This window comes from Amblyraja radiata, chromosome 23, assembly GCF_010909765.2.
Source record: "Amblyraja radiata isolate CabotCenter1 chromosome 23, sAmbRad1.1.pri, whole genome shotgun sequence".
Taxonomy (NCBI): domain Eukaryota; kingdom Metazoa; phylum Chordata; class Chondrichthyes; order Rajiformes; family Rajidae; genus Amblyraja; species Amblyraja radiata.
In genome coordinates, this window is record NC_045978.1 from 34,968,326 (window position 1) to 34,986,826 (window position 18,501).

The window sequence follows — 18,501 nt, forward strand, 5'->3', positions numbered from 1 at the left end:
GTCTAATCTAATCTCAGTATAAATACAGCTGTTCTGTGAAGGCCTCAGAGGTTTGTTAGAGAACATTAGTGAACAAACAGCATCGTGAAGCCCAAGGAACACACCAGACAGGTCAGGGATAAAGTTGTGGATAAGTTTAAAGCAGGGTTAGGTTATAAAAAAATATCCCAAGCTTTGAACATCTCACGGAGCACTGTTCAATCCATCATCCGAAAATGGAAAGAGTATGGCACAACTGCAAACCTACCAAGACATGGCCGTCCACCTAAACTGACAGGCCGGGCAAGGAGAGCATTGATCAGAGAAGCAGCCAAGAGGCCCATGGTAACTCTGGAGGAGCTGCAGAGATCTACAGCTCAGGTGGGAGAATCTGTCCACAGGACAACTATTAGTCGTGCACTCCACAAATCTGGCCTTTGTGGAAGAGTGGCAAGAAGAAAGCCATTGTTGGAAAAAAAGCCATAAGAAGTCCCGTTTGCAGTTTGCCACAAGCCATGTGGGGGACCCAGCAAACATGTGGAGGAAGGTTATCTGGTCAGATGAGACCAAAATTGAAGTTTTTGGCCTAAATGCAAAATGCTATGTGTGGCGGAAAACTAACACTGCACATCACCCTGAACACACCATCCCCACTGTGAAACATGGTGGTGGCAGCATCATGCTGTGGGGATGCTTTTCTTCAGCAGGGACAGGGAAGCTGGTCAGAGTTGATGGGAAGATGGATGGAGCCAAATACAGGGCAATCTTGGAAGAAAATCTGTTAGAGTCTGCAAAAGACTTGAGACTGGGGTGGAGGATTACCTTCCAGCAGGACAACGACCCTAAACATACAGCCAGAGCTACAATGGAATGGTTTAGATCAAAGCATATTCATGTGTTAGAATGGCCCAGTCAAAGTCCAGACCTAAATCCAATTGCGAATATCTGGCAAGACTTGAAAATTGCTGTTCACAGATGCTCTCCATCCAATCTGACTGAGCTTGAGCTATTTTGCAAAGAAGAATGGGCAAAAATGTCAGTCTCTAGATGTGCAAAGCTGGTAGAGACATACCCCAAAAGACTTGCAGCTGTAATTGCAGCGAAAGGTGGTTCTACAAAGTATTGACTCAGGGGGGCTGAATACTTTTGCACGCCACACTTTTCAGTTTTTTATTTGTAAAAAAGTTGAAAACCATGTATCAATTTCCTTCCACTTCACAATTATGCACCACTTTGTGTTGGCCTATCACATAAAATCCCAATAAAATACATTTAGGTTTGTGGTTGTAACGTGACAAAATGTGGAAAAATTCAAGGGGTATGAATACTTTTGCAAGCCACTGTATGTTGATGTCAGTATCTGTGTACTGCAGGTCAACCACAGAGGATGGGATCACCTTGGTTGTGGAACACCATTGGCGTAGACTGAACAGCCGATCCTTATTTCTGGAAATTAGCTCCAAACCATTGGAAATGAAATACAATGATGTGGTGAGAAAGGTTAAACAAAAGCCTTGGCGTATTGATGCAGACCTATGACAGCAATCTTCACTGAAGCGGATTTTGCCTCAGGAAGGTGGCATCAATCATTGCCTGACTTCCCACGCCACTGAGTTCAGGGACAGCTATTTTCCTGCAACCAGCAGATTCTTGAAATGACTTGCATAACCATTAATACCACCACAGTAACGGAACACTGCAGCTCCACACCCCCCCCCCCCCCCCCCCCCCCCCCCTCCTCTTGTGCTACCACAGACTTGTTTTCTAATTATATATTGCGCTAATGTTCTGTGTTATTGCAGTCTTTTCCTTTTTCCTGTTTTGCACAATTTATATGTTTTTGTGTGTTGTTTGAGTCTATGCCTGTGATGCTGCTGCAATCAAGTTCAAGTTCAAATGTATTTGTCACATACACCATAAGGTGCAGTGAAATGTAAGTAGTCATTTAAAATGGTGGTGCATTGAAACAACCTCACAAAGGGCAGAGAATCCCTAGAATTCTCATGTTGTTGAGGCTCGATCATTGGGGAAATTGGAAGAAGGAGCAGATAAATCTTTGAAAGATCAGGCAAGTCAGGGTCATGGGAAACAGATACAGACAGAGTTGAATCTTGCGACAATTCAGCATGATGTTGAATGGCAGGACAGGTATGGGAGGCCAGGATAATTCCGGCTTCTATCTTGTGCTTCGTATGTTATCACATGATCAGAGGGAAAATATGCGATCTCCACGCAGTCATGGTCTTCTTGACTTCCTGCCCAATAGTGGTGGAAATGCTGGGCCAGAGAGGCTGCTGTGAAATGGCATCGAAGACATTCACATCAAGCACTGTCATGGTTGAGAAGGTCTTTGAAATGTTCCTTTCTCCAACCATTGGCAGCGTCTCTGTCCCTGATAACTGTGCCTGCCTTCCATGAGTATTGGAGCAATTGCTGGGTTCTTCATTGCTGTAAAGGCCAATATGTCACGATTGCCAGTAAGTTCTTGAGCCTCCCGCAAATTCTCTATTCCCAATCTGTTATTTGATCCTGAGTTTTCTGCTAGGTCTCGCCCTTCAAGGTGCTGTGTGTGCAGTTATTTATTTTCCTTTGAGGAAAGATGGAGCTTCTGATCCAGGAAGACTGTGGGTTTACAGTTATTTAGCTCCTTGTTCTCCTGGCCATTCTCTTCAGACCGCTTCGGTGGGAAAAAAACAGGAGTCTACACAGGTGCAATATGGTGCAATTCAGGGTTAATCCTTAAACTGTGCACACTAAATAGTTGATGTAGCCTTCAGGTTGTTTATGAGGTGCTGTTTTGTGCAGTCCTTCAGTGCTTCAACACTGTCTTGTAGTAATGCTTCAGTTGATGTTGATGTTTTGGGACAATGTGGATGGAGGCAATGGTGTGGGTAGGAGAAACGAGGAATGTTGTTATAGAAACGTATAAAATTATAAAAGGACTGGACAAGCTAAATGCAGGAAATTTTTTCTCAATGTTGGGGGAGTCCAGAACCAGGGGGCCACACTCCAGAAATAAAAAGGAGGCCATTTAAAACTGAGATGAGAAAAAACGTTTTCACCTCGAGAGTCGTGAATTTGTGGAATTCTTTGCCACAGAAGGTAGTAGAGGCCAATTCACTGGATGAATTTAACATACCGTTAGATAGAGCCCTAGGGGCTAGCGGAATCAAAGGATATGGGGAGAAGGCAGGCATGGGTTACTGATTGTGAATGATCAGTTGTGATCACAATGAACGGCGGTGCTGGCTTGAACGGCCAAATGGCCTCCTCCTGCACCTATTATCTATGTTTTCCAAGAATTGCAGATGCAAGTTTACAAAAACGAAGTGCTGGAGTAACTCAGTGGGTTATCCAGATATCGATCATTGTTTTGGATCAGATAGGATCAGATGCTGCACATAGATTGGTCCCTCCAGCAGTCATAGGTGTATTGGGTGGCATGAACATCTTTGAGGTCCTTCAGTATGGTGGTACAATCTCGCAGGTACCAGTGCTTGGAGCAAGGTATTTGACACAACGTCCCTCTGACAATGCAGGGTGTTAATTATGTTGAGGCTGTGCTGCTAGGATTTTGTCAGGAAAAGGACCACCCTGGAGTTGGTCTCTTCTTGTTTGCCAACTCAACCATATTATGGTCACTCTTGCCCAAGCGGGCACGTACAACAAGACTGCTAACTAACCCTTCCTCATTACTCAATACCCAGTCTAAAATAGCCTGCTCTCTCGTTGGTTCTTCTTGTTTGCCAACCATGCATTGCCACACGGAACCCCTATCGGCCCTGACCTTGGTCACTCAGGAGGTGCTGCAGCAGCAACTAAGTTAATGAAGAATTAACTTAAATGGAGCAGTGTGTCTCCATTTACATTATGGACCAATGTTTTTTCCAAGACTGAACGTGAAGTTCCCTGTTGGCTTCATCTGAAGTTTTATGGCTGGGCAGTGGAACCAAGGTAATCCGTTCTTGCCTGGGATCATCCCAGTGATCGTTTTCTGAACTGCCTCCAGGAATAATATCTCTTTAATTAACGGGACAAAGACTGCACAGAATTTTTTAATGAAATCTTGCTCGTGCCTTGCATAATTGCAATAGGATGCACAGTGGCTCAGTTGTAGAGTTGCTGCCTTACTGCACCAGAATCCTGGATTTGATCCTGTCTGCCCTTCTTCCATCTCCCCCCCCCCCCCCCCCCCCCCCCCCCTCCCCCCTCCACGGCTTTGAATACCCACACTGACATAGTCTGACTGATGTATCCACATTCATCTTTTTTTACAATTTTGGCTTGCATTTTGACTTTACCTTAGGGGCGACTGTCATGACATCGGATCAGCAATGAACACACTGGCACACACAGTAAGGTGAACTCACTGGTCTAGAATCATCTCATATTCCTCCCCCACAATCTCCCCCACATTCCTCTTCTGCATGGTGTTTGCTCTGAAGCAGCCCGTTCCTTATGAAGCGGCAAAAATTCTGCTTCAAGATTCTTCAGTTTCTTTTTGTTCCCCTTTGACTGAATGAGGATCTCATCTCTGGAAACACTAGGCTCTTCCAGCCCACATTGGTAGTCTTTTGTCTGTGCCTGAAGTCTACAGAGGTGTTTACCCCAGTCACACAGCGTGGCAGCAGGCCCTTTCACCCAATTTGCTCACACTGACCAAAACCTGTGCCACCTTCCTACATTTGGCTCATATCACTCATAAACCTTTCCTATCCATGTACCTATCCAAATGTTTCTTAAACGTGCGATACGACATGCTTCAACTACCTCCTTCATCAGCTCGTTCCAGACACCCACCACACTGCCTGATAATGTTACCCCTCGTGTTCCTATTAAATCTTTCTCCCCTCACCATAAATCTATGTTCTCTGGTTCTCGATCCCCCCTTCTCTGGGCAAGAGACTCTGTGCGTCTACCTGTTCCGTTCCATTCCATTCCATTCATGATTTTGTACACCACTTTAAGATCATCCCTCATCCTTCTGCGCTCCAAGGAAGAGTCCCAGCTTGCGAAGTTAATAACTTTATTTGTATAGCACTTTTCATACTGGATCTCACAGGGAGCCAATGGAGGGAGTATAAAACTGGGGTGATATGTTCCATTTTCTTGGTATTTGTTAGAAGTCGGGCTGCAGCATTTTAAATCAGCTGTAACTTGTTGGTGGATTTTGAAGGCAGACCGGTAAATAAGGCATAACAGTAATCAAGTCTGCTTGAGTTTTTTACAGTCATGTTGTTAAGAAAGGCCATACTTTAGCAATATTTCTGAGGTGATAGAAAGCTCACTTTTGTTACCTTATTTATGTGAGATTTTAAATTAAGATCATTGTCAATTTTTACCCCCAGGCTAGTGACTTCTTGTTTGACAAAGGCAGTCAAATTTCCCAGTTACTGAGTAACATCTCTCTCTTGGGTTTTGATCCAAGTATTAAAATTTCAGTCTTGTCATCGTTGAGTTTAAGAAAGTTAGCATTTATCCATTTTTTAACGGAAAATAGGCAGAAGGTCCATTAACAAGGCATTTGCATCAGTGGGTTCGACAGAGAGGTGTAACTGAGTGTCATCGGCGTAACTTAGAACAATTCCATTATGCTGTCTGATAACTCGTCCTAGCTGCAGTATTTACAAGGAAAAGAGTAATGGACCAAGGCAGCTACCTTGTGCTACACCAAACGATATATCATGCAGCTGTGACACATAGTCACCAAGGCTAACAAAGTACTTCCTTCCACTTATATATGATTGGAACCAACTTAGTACCTGTTCTGACAGGCTGACCCAATTTTCTAGGCGATCTATAAGAATACTGTAATCTATGGTGACAAAAGCTGCTGTGATGTCTAAGAGGTTCAGCACTGAGACTTTGTCCTCATCAGTGCTAACTCTAAGGTCACTGACTATTTTTTATCAGGGCTGTTATTTGCTCTAAAACCAGATTGAAATTTTCTCTGAAACCGGATTGAAATTTCTCTAAAATGTTATTTTGATTCAGAAAGTGTTGTATTTGTTTGAATACCACCTTCTCCAACACCTTGCTCATAAAGGATAGATTTGATATGGGTCTGTAATTAATCAGTGGCCCACTGTCTAAATTTGGTTTCTTTAACAGAGGCTTTACGACAGTTCTTGGGCGACCCACTGTTGTTCCATTCTGGTCTCAAATGCCAGATCAGTCCCTCCATTATGTGAGGAACCAGTGCACTCATACCAACATTCTCCACCACTGTGGCACTGGTCATTATGCCACTTCTGAGCAGCTTACTCTCTTCCCCCATCCCCCCCCAGAAATTCAGGAAATTAAGCAAGCATCAAGTAACGAACGCCAAATTCAAAGTATTTCAGCAGCTTCTGCTTTGTACCTGTTTAAATAGACTCGGTCCATCAGTGACCTGCTGTCTCGCTCTATCTCAGCGGAGACATCAAGTGGAGATGTTGCCCAGACTTTGGATTGTGACGACCGCTCTCCTGTTTCTTGCCTCGTGCATCTTGTGTACAAACCCAGGCTTGAAAGTGAGAGTAACGCAGAAAGCTTTGGACTATGGTGAGTGTGGACATCTCTCCACCGGAGAGGCTTGCAGCTCCGATTCTTTCTTAATTCCCACACCTATCACTAACAAATCTTCCATCACCTGCACAGAAATACACTGCACACATGCATTATTCACTCATACTCAGCTGCAGATAACAGGGGTTTATTCATTCTGTGTGGTTCTCTTAGTCCCTCTTCACCACTACTGACTCCCGTGCCTCTGCACTGGTTCCCTGTGCTCTATAGCATTTGCACCATGTAGGCATCCATTGGCTCGCTGTACATCTCCACTGTCTCCCCTGCCTCGCTGCTGAAGCCCTCAACTCCCCTTCTACCCACTTGCTCCTTGTCCACATCCATGACTCTTTATTCTTCCATTGACTCTCTGAGCTCAAAGAACTAGATCTTTGTACTCCATAAAGATTGGTTTCCAATGAGCCTTTTAGCACTTGCACCTGGCATATTCAGTAGCCCCTTGTACCTATCTGCTGTCTCCCTGTGTTTCACCGCACCCCTGGTTTCCTGACCATCTCCCCATCACTGGCACCCTTTCTGATTACTGAGCCCAATCCTCTGCACTGGCCCCTTCCCGATTGTTGGCCACCAGGGTCCTCTATGTCACTGGCTCCATGAATTATTCTACATCTGTTTTTATTATTTTTGAATGTCTGTGAAACCAAGCCTTGCTGAATTCCTTTGACCTGCATGACCCAGGCTGGGCCCTCAGAACCACCTTAGTGGCGCAGCTGGTCGAGCTGCTGCCCAACAAAGCACCAGAGACCCAGGTTTGATCCTGACAGTGGGTGCTGTCTCTGTGAAGCTTGCATGTTCCCCATGTGACCACATGTGTTTCCTCTGGGCGCCCTCGTTTTCTTCCACATCACAAAGATGTGCAGGTTTGTACGTTAAACTCATCTGAAGAGTTTAGGGAGTGGATGAGCAAGTGGTACTAGACAGAATGGGTGATTGATGGTCAACACACTGACTTATTGGGCCAAAGTGCCTGTTTCCGTGCTGTATCTTAGAAAACAGAAGATAGGTGCAGGAGTAGGCCATTTGGCTCTTCAAGACAGCACCCTCATTCAATATGATCATGCCTGATCATCCAAAATCAGTACCCCGTTCCTGATTTCTCCCCATATCCCTTGATTCCTTTAGGCCTAAGAGCTATATCTAACTCTCTTGAATACATCCAGTGAATTGGCTTCCACTGCCTTCTGTGACAGAGAACTCCACAGATGCACAACTCTCTGGATGGAAATAGTTTTTCCTCATCTCAGTCCTAAATGGCCTACCCCTTATTCTTAAACAGTGACCCCTGGTTCTGGACTCCCCCAACATCGGGAACATTTTTCCTGCATCTATCCTGCATCCAATCCCTTAAGAATTTTACTGTATATGTTTCTATATGATCCCCTCTCATCCATCTAAATTCCAGTGAATATAAGCCATTCTTTCATCATATGTCAGTCCCGCCATCCTGGTAATTAACTTGGTGAACTTATGCAGCACTACCTCAATAGCAAGAATGGCCGTCCTCAAATTAGGAGACCAAAACTTCACACAATACTCCAGGTGTGGTCTCACTAGGACCCTGTACAACTGCAGTAGGACCTCCTTGCTCCTATACTCTTTAAACTAAACTAAATCACTCCAATTTTCTCTGATCTTATTGCTTTCAAACGCCTCCTCTACAGCTAGCCATGGTGTGAAATATTTGGGTGTTCAAGAAGGAACTGCAGATGCTGGAAAATCGAAGGTAGACAAAAATGCTGGAGAAACTCAGCGGGTGCGGCAGCATCTATGGAGCGAAGGAAATAGGCAGCGTTATATTTGGGGCAGGGTAATACTGTATTATTGTAATACTGTAATATTGTAATACTGCAAGATGTGCAATCCTGAAACAGTACTAATACCTGGCATAATAGTGCATACAATGGTATAATAATATGTAATCGGGGACAGAAACATGTCCAATGGCATGCCTTGTCTAGTAATGTTACCGATATTCATTAATCTCCCAATCCTGCACTAATGCATACTTTGGTACTAATACGAGTGGCCAATGGAACAAATCAATATGGTCACATCTATATTGTCAAGTATTAACCCACGATTATACTTTATACTTGTAAACTTACCTATAAAAGCATTTAACACCATCCAGTTAATGAGGATGTAAAATCCAGATGTACTGCCTCCTTTTCATTGTAAAGTTTCACGAGCAGAACATCGAACATTTAAAGTTCACACCCCAAGCCTTGCAGAAATGAGTATTGTAATCACATGAAGATAGACACGAAAAGCTGGAGTAACTCAGCGGGTCAGTCAGCATCTCTGGAGAAAAGTAATAGGTAACGTTTTGGGTTGAGACCCTTCTTCAGACTGAGAGTCAGAGGAAAGGGAAACATGGAATATGAACGGAGAGAGATATGGAACAAATGAATGGAAGATATGCAAAAAGTAACGATGATCAAGAAATTGGTCTATTGTTGGCTGAGGCCTAGGTGAAAACAAGTAAGTTATACAGACAATGAAACTCACCAGAACGACAGTGCAACTAGTGTGACAACTCTAGTGGGGGAGGGATGGAGAGAGAGGAGATACAGGGATTACTTGAAGTTAGAGAAATCAATTTCATTCCACCGGTTTGTAAACGGGATGAGGGAAGACTCATGGGTCATTTCCATTTTCCCTCCTCTGGTGCTGAATATTTCCAGCATTTTCAGTCTTGACAGCAATACTATTAATCATACGTTATTAACCAAAAGCTTGAGTGTGTAGCATGGAATGATAGACACAAAAAGCTGCTGTAACTCAGCGGGTCAGTGAGCATCTCCAGAGAAAAGGAATAGGTGATACTTTGAGTCGAGACCCTCTTCAGACTGCAAGTCAGGGGAAAGGAAAACGAGAGATATAGATGGTGAGGTAGAGAGATAGAAAGGTCAAAGGTCATTGTCACGTGCACCAATTAAGGTACAGTAAAATTCGATTACCGTATATGACAAATAAATGAAAGATATGCAAAAAAGTAACGATGATTAAAGGAAACAGGCCATTGCTAGCTTTGAGGTGAGACTTTGAAGCTGGTATGACTGAGGTGGGGGAGGGATGGAGAGAGCGAAGTTAGAAAAGTCAATATTCATACCACTGGGTTGTAAACTGCCCAAGCGATATATGCAGTGCTGTTCCTTCAATTTGTGTTTGGCCTCACTCTGACAATGGAGGAGGCCTTAGGACAGAGAGAGGTCAGTGTGGAAATTGGAAGGGGAATCAAAGTTTGTGACAACCGGGAGATCGAGCAGGTCCAGGCGCACTGAATGAAGGTGTTCAGCGAAACGATCGCCCAGCCTACATTTGGTCTCGCCGATAGAATATAAGAGTCCACACCTTGAACAATGGATACAGTTAGATGGGGTTGGAGGAGGGTTCCCTCTGTGTAACTTCAGACACTCCTGCTACTTGGCTATGTAGCCCTTGGCATCAGTAACTGGACTGATGTGAGTATCCAGTCAACCTTGTGCAGTGGTACCGTGTGGGAGAGGGTTGAGTGTAACCAAGAGCATGGCTGTATTGATCCAAACCCCGCTGTGCACTGAATTCTTGCATGTTTTTTGTCATACAGGACGACGGGTTGGGATCGGTGTGTTGCAACAGAAGTTGCGAGAGATACAGATTCCAAATATGAGCGGTAAAGTGAACGTAGTGATTATCGGCGACATAGAATACTCTGTCAAATCGTGAGTGGTATATTTCAGTTTACGTATATCAGCTGTTAAATCCAATTGTTAGAGCTGGTGGATTAACTACCTTCAACTGAGATTGATTATGCTGCTTTGTAAATACCATGTCTTGTGTTCAGCTGATGTTTGGCAGCAGCAATAAACAGTATGTTCCAGGTATCCATCACCCGCACATCTCCTTTAAACATTCTTCATCTGACCTTAAAGCTACGCCTTCTAGCATTTGACATTTCCGCCTGGGAGTAAAGAAAGTTCTGACTGTGCCTTTCGTAATTTCATAAACTTTCATCCGGTCTCCCCTCAGCCTCCAAATTTGACCAACCTTTCATCATAGCTAATACTTTCTTATCCAGAACAGCTTCCTGGTAAACCGCTTCTGCACTCTCTCCAAAACGTCAACATTTGTCCTGTAATGGGGCAACCAGAACTGCACACAATACCCAAATGCAGCAGAATAAAAGTTTGAGGAAGCTGCAATATTAGTTCCTGATTCTTATGCCCCGACCACTGAAGATAAACATTGCTTCTGCCTTCTTTACCCTCTATATAGTTGTGTTGCCACTTTCAAGCAGTTATTGACATGATACAGCAATGTTCCAAAATGGACTTGCCATGAACATTACATTTTTACATTCTACCTCCCAAGGTGCAAAATCTCACCCCACATTTGCTTGAATTATAATCTATCTGCCATTTCACCATCCATATTTGTAACTGATCATCTATATCCAGCTGTATCCTTTGACCGCCTTCTTCAATGTCTGCAACACTGACCAATGTTTGTGTAGTCAGGTTTTATAGGTTTCAATTAGTTCCCCTCTCTGCTAAACTCTCCTGAAGTTAAATCCAATGACATCAATCTGAAATCTCTCTTTTTCGGGGCTAGTCGAACCTCTTGCGACTTTGGAGCTTCCTGACATCAGTCTCTACCCGAGACTGCGAGCTCCTGGATGGTGAAATCAGCAGGCCGTGGTTGGAGCGTCGATCCCAGGCAAAGGATCGTAGGCTCCGATGGTAAGTCCACGGCCCTGCGGTGGGGCTCAAAGTCAGTCTCGAGCAAGGCCGCCAGCTCCATGATGTTAGGCCGCAAAGCCACCGGAGATACGATCCGGAAAAAAATCACATCTCCGGCAATGTAAGAGACTGAAAAAAGGTTTTTCCTGACCCCCCCCCCCCCTCAACCCCCACATAAAACAAACCAGAGAACATTAACACATACTTTTTAAAACACACTAAAAGTAACAAAGACGAAAAGACAGACTCAGTGCATAAGGATAGAAGTGCAAATTGTGAAGCCAGAGGAACATAGGTGGAAGTGATGCTCATCTTGTGTTCCTAGTATCTGCATTTTAAATGTACTGTGAGTTTGATTTTTATCTAAATTCCTGTAAATAAAAATAAAAAGAATCAATTAAAAAAAAAACAGCATTCTCTTTAAAACTACTTCTCCCTTTATCCTGTCCGTCTCTAACTATGATGAGAATAAAAAGTTAACTCATTGCACCAATCTTGTCTGCAGGATACGCATTTACAAGTTGGGTTTACCGCAGTCTACTCTGAAATTCTCTGCTGGCCGGGGCATTCAGCTCTCCATCACAAATGGTTTCATTGGTGTGAAGGGTGACTTTAGTGTTCAAAAGTTCATTTTGTAAGTATTCCGTCTTTGTTTTACCTTTGGTTATTTTTCTTCTGATCTTTTTGGAGTAACTTGATCAATTCCAGGGTGCTGTCCACTCTCTGTTTCGTGTTGGACTAGGGAATTGCTGTAATCTGTCTCCTGTTACCTTCCCTTGCCCAAGGGAACAGAGGCTGTTGCTCAACTCTTATCATTCTACCCGCTATTGGTCACTGCAGCACTTTATAAAATGAATTTGAAGGATGTGATGCAAGTTCTTTTTTTAAATTGTATTTTTAATATTTTTATTAGAAGCAAACATATTATGGTAGAGTATAATTACATATTATAGTAAAACACTTTTCATGTACATCAATCATACATTATTAAAATGTTCAATTGTGGATTGATTCTGCTTCTAGTTTTTTTATATAAATAGAAAGAGAGAGAAAGAAAAAAAAAGAATTACAAATGTCAAAAAAGAAAAAAAAGTGGAATGAATTACTAATAATACGTCATTAGAGATAGGTTCGTAGATTATAAAATATAACTTTTCATCTAATCCTGAGTTCAAGCTTCAGTTGGGTTTCCGTGCTGGGCCAATCTATCCCTTCAAATAATTAATGAATGGAGACCATATTTTAACAAAAAGTTCTTGTATGTCCATTAAGACAAGTCTAATTCTTTCCAGATCTAGGGTCTCTGACATTTCCACAATCCACATTTTAATTGTGGGGGTTATAGGGCCTTTCTAAAATTTTAATATTAATTTTTTCCCAGTTATTATACTGTAGTCGAGGAAGTTTCTTTGGCTTGTTGTGAGTGTTAAACTTTGTTCTGATATTCCAAGTATTATTAGTTTTGAGTCTGGATCCAATTTAGTATTAACAACTTCAGAAATTATTCCAAAAATATCAATCCAGAAATTTTTAATTTTTGTACAATTTGCAAAAGTATGTGTTAAATTGGCCTCTAGATGCAGACATTTATCACAAATAAGAGAAATATGTGGGAAGATTCTATTTAGTTTTATTTTGGAGTAATGTAATCTGTGTAAGAATTTAAATTGTATTAAAGCATGTCTGGCATTAAACGAGCATTGATGTATATATTGTAGACTTTCGACCCAAATATCTTTTGTTATAGGTTGACCTAATTCATTTTCCCATGTGTATCTATATAATTCCATCGATGGTACCTCGCTGTCTAAAAGGGTGTTATAAATATACGTTATTCATTTTTCAGTGTTAGGATGCTTATTCAAACATTCATCAAGAATTTCTGGTTCCCTAGTCCTATAAATTTGTGTATTAGATTTAACATAATCTTTAATTTGTAGATATCTGAAGAAATTATTTGAGTGTAGTCCATAGATCTGTTGTAACTCTTGAATAGAAAGTAAAATGCCTTTCCTATAATCAATCTTTTTAATTCCGTAATTTTTCCATTGTGTGAAACCTTTATCCAATATGGATGGTTTGAATAAAGGATTGTTTACAATGGGAAGACATAGTGGTATATTATCCAATCTTAAAGCTTTTTTTAGTTGTTTCCAAATTCGTATTCCACTATGTATTATAGGATTTTCCCTATAGGTTTCTTTGTGCAGTTTTGTGGGATCAAACATAATCGAACCAATTTCAAAAAGTAAACAGTCTTCCTTTTCCATCCTTAACCAATCTGGTTGCTGATCCATTTCTTCCAGCCAGAAATTCATATTTTTAATATGGACTGCCCAAAAATAAAACAAAAAATTTGGCAAGGCTAAACCTCCATTTATCTTTGATTTACATAAATGTTTTTTGCTTATTCTATGATTCTTATAATCCCAAATAAAGCTTGTAACAATGGAATCGACTTTAAAAAAAAAAAATTGGGGATATATATCGGAATTAATTGAAATGGGTATAATAGTTGCGGTAAGAAGATCATTTTTATAGCATTAATTTTACCAAGCATTGAAATGGGAAGTGTTTTCCAATGCTGAATATTCTTATGTAGTTTATTCAGTAAGGGTGGAAAGTTTAATTTAAATAAAGGCGTATATGTCTTAGTTACATATAATTCTAAATATTTAAGTTTATCTTTAACTATTTTAAAAGGGGATTGTTGTAATGTATGTAAATTGAGTTTTGTTATTGGCATGATTTCGCATTTATTCCAATTCTATATCCTGAAAACTGACCAAATTGAGTTATTTGATTTAATAGATTTGGAATACTGGTTTTTAACATTGTAATATATATTAATACATCATCTGCACATAAAGAGATTTTATTCCTTGTGTCTTTAGTGTTATACCCGTGTATTTATGGGTTGGCTCTAACGCTTTCTGCTAATGGTTCAATTGCAAGAGCAAATAATAGTGGGGATAGTGAACATCCTTGTCTACAACCTCTAGAAAGATTAAATTTAGTTGATAACATTTGGTTTGTTAATATTCTAGCTGTTGGGTTAGAATATAACAGTTTAACCCATGTACAGCACTTCTCTCCCAATTGAAATTTTTCCATCACCGAAAATAAATATGACCATTCTACCTGGTCAAATGCTTTTTCAGCATCTAACAAAATAATTGCTAGATCTGCATTAGGAATTCTATTTGAGTATATAATATTGAATAGTCTTCTCAGATTATAAAATGAATAACGCTTTGGAATAAAACCTGTTTGGTCGGGGTGTATTAATTTGTTAATCACTAAGCTCAATCTATGAGATAGGATTTTGGTTAATATTTTCTGATCAGTATTCAAGATAGCTATTGCTCTATATGAACCTGGGTCTTCAAGATCCTTATCAGTTTTTGGTATACTGTAATGGGGCTTTTTCACGGGGCGAGTTGACGCAAGACGTCACCAGAGTGAAGTGGTCGTGGTCCAGTACGAGTCTCGCACGATATAACGGGGGGTAGATAAAGAGTTCCCACGGTACTCGGCATTTCTGTTATTTGTGCGAGTGACTTATCCGTCTCCCGAGCTTTCGCGTTAAATCTTGAATGAACATCGTGAACTACACGTGACACAAATGATGTAACTTTTTTTTTCACACACTATAAATATCCTCCCTTGGTTGAATTGGCTCATTTGGAGACATGTTTTACTGTGTATGTGGGAGACACAGATGGACTGAGCACAGTACCTCGGTCTTACTGTGTGTGGGAGAGGGGGAGAAAGAGACGTACACTCACAGAGGCAGAGTCTCTCAGCCTGTGTAAGAGGGAGGGAGAGAGAGAGAGAGAGGCACACACAAGGTGGATGTGAAATCTCACCTGCCTGTTTCAGTGACAGACACCCGCCGCCAGTAAATGAAGACACCCCCATCTGTCTCCCCCTCCTCTCCCTCGACTCCCCCACCTTTCCCTCCCAACTCCAGTCCCGTCCCGACCCCCTGGGAAACTGAATAGAGCAACAATATAGATATAGAAACTGAAACAATATAGAAACTGAATAGAGCAACATGGCAAAAACATCTCTGACACGCTTTACCCCCTTTCTTTGAGATTTTCTGGGAGCCATCTCTGCAAGTGTTCCTGTTAAAAAGATTATCCAACAATGACAATTAGGTGGGACGTCCTCGAAGGACACATGTTCCCTTGTCGATATTGAGACCACCTTTTTTACTCACCTTTTCTGTCCCCTCTGTCCAGCTTCCGGGTTCACCGTTCGCAGGAGTTCCCACGGTACCCGCAAGAGTTATTACGGATATCGCACTGGCCACTACGTCCATATAATGTTGCAATGCTCAACCACAAGTGTATAAGTCACTCTTGGAGAAATTCAAACTTTCTTAAATTTTCTCCCGAGTGACCAAGATACACGATTACCTGCCGTTAGCGCTACGGTGGTCCACGAATGCCGTACTGTTATCGCACGAGGTTCCCACGATGTTAAACTCTGGTTAACTCTTGCGTCAAGTCGCCCCGTGAAAAGGCCGCTTAAGTGTGATTGTAGATTCATTTAGAGTTTCTGGTAGTTTCTGTTGAGTGTAAGCGTATGTATATAGTGTATGTAGACGTGGAGAAATCAGATCATAAATTTTTTAATAAAAATCAGAGCTTAGGCCATCGGGACCTGCAGCCTATCCGTTTTTTAAAGATCTAATTGACTCTTCGATTTATTTTACCGTAATTTCAGCACCTAGTAATTCTCTCTCTTTCAGATCTAAACCCGTAAGATTACATTTCTGTAAAAATGTTTCCATTCGTGCTGATTGTTCTGTCATTTTAGATGAGTACAGTTTTTGATAGTACAGGGTATTGTAAAAATCTGTCATTAATATCTTTAGGCAGCGTTAATGTGTCTCCCTTGTCTGATCTAATTTTGTGATGCAAGTTCTATCATCGATAATTGGAGAAGATACACCATTTGATTGCTAGACCTATTGCAAAACATCCAATTCAGTGCCTACTGCAATATATTTCTTTAATCCAATGAGCTTGTAAATTATAAACAATTTTGTGGAAAGAATGTTGGGGATTTTAATCTAACCATGAAATTCCATCTATAAATAAAGGCAGATCGGTTGCAAGGCTCCAACTCCCCCAGGCACTTCCCTCCATGCCCAAGTTATCAGACTGCTTCACTCCCTCTCTCCTGGAGGCCTTGAGTTGGAAGCTTACTCACATCATGTTCCACCCAGGGCTCCGAATCCTGCTCCGTACTCTGCTCTCCGCATGACCAAGCTGATTGTCAGGCAGGCAATCAGCCAAGAAAATTCCCTTGGTGTTGGGTGAATTAGATTAGATTAGATTAGATATAATTTATTGCCACACAGCCAGGCTGGTGGAAATTTGGGTTGTCTGCAGCTATACAATAATAAAGAACACACAACCACAATAAAACTGTAACACAAACATCCACCACAGCATTCACCACTGTGGTGGAAGGCACAAAATTTGGCCAGTCCTCCTCCATTTCCCCCCCGTGGTCAGGACCAGAGTCCAGTCAGTCCAGGATCGGCTCTTCCTCACCGGAGACCGCGGCTTTAAGTTGTTGTAGGCCGCAGGCCGGCGGTCAAGTTTTAAAGTCCCCGCTGCAGCCAGAAGCACCGTAGACTGCAGGGCCGGCGGTCGAAGCTCCCCTCCAGAATGTTGTCTGTCCTGTGTTTTAAGCAGTGTTTTATATCTGAAACTCCACTTGCAGTCGAGGCAGACAATCCCAGGCAGTTATGGAGCTGTCTACAGACAGACTGAAGGTGGTAGGAGCAAAGTCCGTAGACTTACTGAGTTACACAATAAATCATTGTAATGTAATTAACAAGCCACATCAAACTTGGCAAGTGCTTGAAAAGACCGGTGATATCAGGCCAGGAGTCCCCAAAGAACTCTGGCAGTGGGTTCCCCGGACCTTAGCTCTGTGACTGCCGCAGGACATAGACTGGAATGACTGATCAACAGCTCCATCATAATTGGACCTTATGGTGGTTGGAAGAGGGGTAATGAGATTCATGGGACAGCATAATCTCTGGCACAAAACTAATGGGCTGAACAACCTGTTTCTCTGAAGCAAATATTATGCAATTCCCACAAAATGTATCAACTTCTCAAAACTATATCTCTCTGGATCCACATAGAGTGGGGTTTAATGCCAGGGACAATAAATACTGGCAGAGCAATGCATCTCCGTTCATTAATAAGTTTGTCTTCCAATGGTTAATTATCTGATGACTTATGGCATCTCCTCATATCTCCTCACAGTCAGATGAGTGGATCATTTGACGTGTCTGTGAGTCGTCTGTCAATATCACAGAAGATAGGAATGACCCGTGACAGCACTGGCCGCCCAGCTCTCCAAAGCGTTGCCTGCTCAACCAATGTTGGGAAAGTAGACTTCAAGTTCACCAAAAGAAATCGGTAATGTACACAATCATTTAGAATAGAAACCTCAGAATATTTAAGTTTTCTCTTGCGCTCTTGTTTTCTCACCCCCATGTTCTTTCGTATCATGATGCAGCTTCACAGGACTTTGGTTTGGATGTATTTGGAATATTGTGTAATGTCCGGGTTGCTCCAATACAGGAAGGATGCGGAGATTTGGGAAAGGATGCAGAGGAGATTTACCAGGATGGAGCCTGGGCTAGAGGGTGTTAGCTACAAGGAAAAATTGGACATGCTTGTTTTCTTCATCTTTGCTTCAAAATGTTTGTTTTGTGCCATATAGCTCCATGACGTTGATTCTGGGTATCAGGGAGAGGAATCCATCTGGTATAATAGAAAAGCCAATTCTATAATAAATTGCCAGCAAACTATGCAATATCCTCCACCTTGCTGGCTGTCAAAACTGTCAGATATTTAATGGAAACTGCCCAAAATGCTGTTCCTACTCAGCGGATCAGGTCCCATCCATGGAAAAGGAAGCAGAATCAATGATTTGGGCCGGATAACTCTGGCTCTTTTCCTGTCTTTTGAGATCTCCAGAAACGGAAGCCTTTTTGGCGCAACTAGTAGAGCCGCGGCTGTGATCCAGGTTCGATCCCGACCTCAGTCGCGGTCTGTGTGTAGTTTAACCATTCTCCCATGTGGGTTTCCCGCTGATGCTCTGGATCCCCTCGCATCCCAAAGATGTGTGGGTCAATAGGATAATCAGTCATTACCTATATTACTAAAAGTTTGATCTTGACCACTTCCTGTTCTGT

The 18,501-nt window shown here is 42.0% G+C and overlaps 1 protein-coding gene across 1 annotated transcript in view; it reads left to right on the forward strand.

The window, feature by feature from the left end:
- The first annotated feature begins 6,349 nt into the window (after positions 1–6,349).
- The window catches only part of LOC116986078 (bactericidal permeability-increasing protein-like), a 33,100-nt gene continuing 20,948 nt past the window's right edge, over positions 6,350–18,501 (forward strand). Inside the window, exons 1-4 of the mRNA XM_033041259.1 lie at positions 6,350–6,522; positions 10,136–10,250; positions 11,773–11,901; positions 17,564–17,719. Of these exons, the coding sequence (XP_032897150.1) occupies positions 6,411–6,522; positions 10,136–10,250; positions 11,773–11,901; positions 17,564–17,719 (512 nt within the window). The 5' untranslated portion in view covers positions 6,350–6,410. The remainder of the gene's footprint in view (positions 6,523–10,135; positions 10,251–11,772; positions 11,902–17,563; positions 17,720–18,501) is intronic.